General features: G+C 33.4%; 1 protein-coding gene across 2 annotated transcripts in view; it reads left to right on the top strand.

The window, feature by feature from the left end:
- CCP110 (centriolar coiled coil protein 110kDa) overlaps positions 1 to 4,480 on the top strand; it is a 22,925-nt gene extending 18,445 nt beyond the window's left edge. Inside the window, exons 12-15 of one of the 2 annotated variants that reach the window (XM_012647743.1) lie at positions 154 to 216; positions 896 to 955; positions 1,447 to 1,535; positions 4,183 to 4,480. In XM_012647743.1, coding sequence (XP_012503197.1) covers positions 154 to 216; positions 896 to 955; positions 1,447 to 1,535; positions 4,183 to 4,235 — 265 coding nt within the window. In that variant the 3' untranslated portion in view covers positions 4,236 to 4,480. The remainder of the gene's footprint in view (positions 1 to 153; positions 217 to 895; positions 956 to 1,446; positions 1,536 to 4,182) is intronic. The other variant, XM_012647744.1, reaches the window with a different exon arrangement.
- The last annotated feature ends 818 nt before the right edge of the window (positions 4,481 to 5,298 follow it).

Genomic DNA, 5,298 nt, shown 5'->3' with positions numbered 1-5,298 from the left:
AAAGTAATCTTTTCATGCTTAGTACAGGTCTTTCAGTAGTACAGCAACTTCTAAATGATGATTTGTTTGTGTCATCCCATATTAGACTTGTAGGCATGTTTTTTTCTCTTCTCTAAATACATTGTTTGTGTCCTTATTTTTATATTGTGTTAGAGCTGCTGAAATGGGAATGCCTAATAAGAAATTTCTGGTTAAGCAAAATCCTTCTGAAACAAGGTGAGAAAAATCACTTAGTCTCATCAAGAGGCTTTTTTTTTTTAAAAAAAGAAAAAAAATTATAAATCCTGAACTTCCTTTTTGTTGACTTTGTTCTATTTTACATCAGTAAAACACTTCTTGCTGAGTCAGAGGATCTCAGGCTCGGGATTGATAGTAATACCTGGTCATATACCTGGTCACGTGTCAGACCAGATGTTCCTGGCGCTTTGAGTGGGACATACTATCTCTGGTGGAAATTTGACCCTGCTATATCTTGAGTTTAGTCCACAGTCCAGAGGTTCTTTGATACTTAACTAAAAACCTTAGAAAGGTAACTTAATATTTCTGAACTATTTTCTACTCTTGTGAAATGACAGTGATAATTTCTTCTCTCACATGTTTGAAAGGAAAAGTTGTCTTTTGTTAAGTATATAAAATTATCTAAAAACACAACAGTTAATGCGTATGTTGGCCATCTTTTTCCTGATAAAAACCTAAGGTTTGGGCTCTTGGTGAGCAAAATATTAAGTACTATATTAATATGCTTTAATCAATTTGCTTTGCTTTGTGGTAATCTATAGGCCATGTCATTGCATAGATGACTTCCATCTTACTGTCATCATCTTTCATCCACTGAAAGAAAATGGGAAAACAGAATTTGTTTTTTGAATTAATTTTTTATTTAATTTGTCAACAGAGTCCTTCAGCCAAACCAAGGACAGAATGCACCTGTTCATAGGCTACTTAGTAGACAAGGGTAAGAATGTCACACACATGGGTATTTAAAAATATTCAAATCAAGATTTGCTTTGAGAGGGAAAAATACAGTGTTCTTTATATAAAGGATAACTATTTTTCGATGTGATTTTTTTATAGCATTGGGACGATATTTTAAAGTTTTGTTTTCAAATATAACCCTCTTTGTGTAATGCTGTGTATTATATTTTAATTGTCATCCTATGTTGGCATGTTTTTACTTTTCATTTCATCCCATTTTACTCATTTAAATAATTTAAATATCCATATAGTAAGTTCAACATTACCAAAGTGATTCTCCAACAAACTAGGAGTCATGGTTATAGTCTCCTGCTGAAGCAAAAGTATAGCTTTCCTTACTATGCGCATGCATAAATTCTTTTCAAGCTTATTTGTGCTTTGAACAGTTGATGCAGTGTGGTTGCTTTCTTTGAATTTTGAACATTTAGACCTTAATGCAAGTGACTTATTAATTTTTTTATATTCAATTAGAACCCCTAAGACATCAGTGAAGGGGGTTGTGCAAAATAGACAGAAGTCTTCACAGAGCAGAGTGGTGCCTAACAGAGCGCCTATTTCAGGTGTGTAGAAAATGAATTCTTGAAGCCCATTCAATAGAAGGAAGTGCACAAGCTACCCCGTAACCCAGGTCACATAAGTGGAATACATTGTCTTTCCTTGCCATCATAATTTTTGCATATTTATGGTCATTCCTATTAGTGTTCCTTTAGTATATTTTGTGGCAGTCAAAAAATCTTAGTAAAACTATGGTTCCAATCTTGATTTAATATTTCTATGGAAAACATTATATATGTTTTATTCTGAAAAATCTGTAGAATTATCCATGCTTAATTCAGAAAATCTTTTTATTAATGAGTAGAAGATAACGATCATCTGGTACCTAAATATATGCATGTCTCTTCAGCTTTGGGGAAGTATATCACCCAGGAATATTTGTATCTGTGCATAACGGGATGAAAGCTTTCTCCCTCTGACCAAAGATCATATGTGATTATGCCAGGTGTTGGGGTTCTTAATCTTTTGCTTAATAGGAAGCTTGAGCTAAATCTCTCCTTATGTTCATTATGTGAGGATTATTTAAGAGCTAAACTAAAAACTGTATTTTGAAATTCTGTTTATGGTGGCAAGAAGACAAATTCAATGTTGAGCTAATCCAAAGCTCCTAACCAAATGTTGTAATATTTTTTAGGTATCTTTGTTAAGACACTTTGATTAAGTTCACTTAAAATTATGTGATCCATTGAAAGATACTTTCAAAATGTTGTGCTTTAACTAAACTGCTTTCTAAACATTTAAAGGAAACCTAAATTAATCACCAGGCAATTAAGATTAAACCTTTAATCAATTGTAATCTTTCCATTATACAATTAGACAAATTTTAGAGCTTTGATTGCTAAGTTATTCCCTTAGAATTAGGAGGGAAAAAGCAACATAAGCAATTTCTTCATGTTACCACCATTTGTTCACCAAAGTTCAAAGAGGGAACAAGCTATTGATCATAACTTTGAAATGACTGCTGACTTTTTGTGTGTAGTACTGAATATGATTCATAAAGTCACATATATATAGGACAATTTAAAAGGTCATCTGTTGGAAATCACTGTGACAGTGAATGGAATTGTTTTAAAAGGGATTAATTACATAGTGGAAGATTTTGCTTACTCCATAGGCAGAATCAGCTATTAATAGTTTGAAGGATACCATTTGGAAGAACTCAGACCAAAGACCAAATCTGTGGAATTTTAAGACATTTTCAGTTTTTCCCATGTTAGTGTTATATATTTTGATAAATGTTAGCTAGTTGGAAAATCATTGAAGAATTAGTATTGTTTTGCCTAATATTATCAATTTGCCACAGTAGCTACTCTCCATGTTCTTTTCTCATGCATTTCATCTCCACTATTTGTCACTTGTGAACTTATAAGCAAAATAGCAACTACTGTTTCTATTCATTAATATTCAATGGTGTAAAAGATGAACAGGCAGTCATTGATGTTAATAACATATAGTGAGGTCCAGTTCTTAGAACTACTGAGGTTTAATTGCATTGCAACATAATTATTAATACAAATGAACTTAACCCTTGAATTAACATGTACTATTAATACATACCTAAACAAGTACAAAAATTCTTTCCTGTTTTTTCTGTAGATTTATTTGTACATGAGCGCATATTTAGATAGTTGAAAGACTCTAAAGAATTTTATTCTTTTACATAAACTGAGAATTTAGGATCCTGACCAGTTAAAATGCTAACTCTGAATCTGAACACAGGAGTCCATTGTTACTCTTGAAAAGATTACTCTTTCCTGCTTAGATTTTTAATGGCCTGGATTATGTTTCATACAAATTTGAAATTATGCTTTGATTTGTTCTACCTGGAGACAAACCCATTATTAAGCAATTTATAGAAAACTCATTTTTGTTATGATAGAATATCATACTCTTAGACTGAAGAATTCTAAAATGTTAAAGTATGCTGCAAAGCATTTAAAGTTATTTATAGTTTTTACAAACCAAATTGCAATGTTATTTTATTTTATTTTATTTTTTTTTGAGACAGAGTCTCACTCTGTTGCCCGGGCTAGAGTGCCGTGGCGTCAGCCTAGCTCACAGCAACCTCAAACTCCTGGGCTCAAGCGATCCTCCTGCCTCAGCCTCCCGAGTAGCTGGGACTACAGGCATGCGCCACCACGCCCGGCTAATTTTTTCTATATATTTTTAGTTGTCCAATTAATTTCTTTCTAATTTTAGTAGAGACGGGTCTCGCTCTTGCTCAGGCTGGTTTCGAACTCCTGAGCTCAAACAATCCGCCCACCTCGGCCTCCCAGAGAGCTAAGATTACAGCCGTGATTTCCTCATTTGATGTTTTGTACTTGACTAGAGTTTCTAGTGAAATTCAGAAACCAATGATCAATGCACAGTAGGTGGTTATGCAAAATGGTTAAGTAAAATAACAAATCAGGTGGAACTGGGTTCTCAGAGTTCTAGCTCTGTTACCTAAGGCAAGTACTCTCCTATGCCTCAGTTTTATTATCCTTGAAATGGTAGTAACAATTTCTACCTCACGATTCTTTCATTTAAGGAGTAAATATGACAATGTATATTGCTTAGCTAAGTGCTCAGTACATATTAATAGTAAGCATTCATTAAATTGTATAGAAAAACTACCATTGAGAAATAATATTAGTTTTGCTCTATTTTTAGGAGTATATGCAGGAAAAATCCAAAGAAAGCGGCCAAATGTTGCGACAATTTAAGAAGACAGCATTCATTAGGATAAAAAGGGGGGGTGGAGGATTATTATCATTATTTTCCCTGCCCAAGACTTTTTATTTAACCCTGGACTCTGTTTACACAAAGTGACATCAAAAGGCTGAGCAGTTATCTGGAGAACTTGGTCAGTCTGGCTAATTCCTGCCCCATGCCTCCATGTTCCTCTCAATAATAGGCTTGGGTGAAGACAAATTAGTGTTTAGGAATTGCCTCATCTCTGTGCTTAACTTACACAAACATCAGTTTGTTTTATGCACCCAGATGTCTACAGATACCCTTTTGGTAAACTTAATGGACATTTGGATTTATTTTTACAAAATATTGAGAAGATATGACAAATTATAAGTTTTAAAACATAAATTTCATTCATCCCTACATACTTACTGCTGAATTTGATAAACAAATTAGATACTATTCTACTCAAGGGGAAATTATTGCAGAAGACTGTTTTTCCCTGTTTTTGTAACTTCAAAAACTCAGATTAGCCTCTTAATGTCCATATAGTAGCTGTGGATCACCATTTTGGTCAGAAGTATACATTCCTGTCAACAATAAGTTGTCTACAGAAATGATAGGTTTCATGTATGTTATCCCAGTACTTACTATCAAAAACATTTGTATCAGCTTATAAGATCTTTCTGTGAAGGGTAACAAATTTGGGGAAGACAGCACAATCTTCTTGAATGTAGCACTTAGGAATGCATTATTATATCTATTTCTGTAAAATAAGAATTACTTGTTGCATACAATTGTATTTTCTATTTAGTCTGTATATTTTGTTTCTTCATAGTCTGCTTTTTCTAGCATGCTTGATTTAGGAGAGAGTAAAGGGCTATATAATTATAATAATAAATCCAGATTTCCAATGGGATAGTAATACTGCCTAGTTAAAGTTTTGCATCCTACCTGGCTGATCCTGCCAGTAGAAGAAAAAAAATTCTGCTTTGCTTAAAGGCATTGATGTTTAAGGTTTTTCATCACTAATCTATTCACTAAAAGGATCAACTGACAAATGTCACCAAGAGAACATGACTTTATGAAAGAAAT

This window comes from Propithecus coquereli, unplaced genomic scaffold (assembly GCF_000956105.1).
Source record: "Propithecus coquereli isolate 6110/MARCELLA unplaced genomic scaffold, Pcoq_1.0 Scaffold27, whole genome shotgun sequence".
NCBI lineage: Eukaryota > Metazoa > Chordata > Mammalia > Primates > Indriidae > Propithecus > Propithecus coquereli.
The sequence above is the reverse complement of the archived record's forward strand: the minus strand, read 5'-3'. Positions and strand labels throughout refer to the sequence as shown.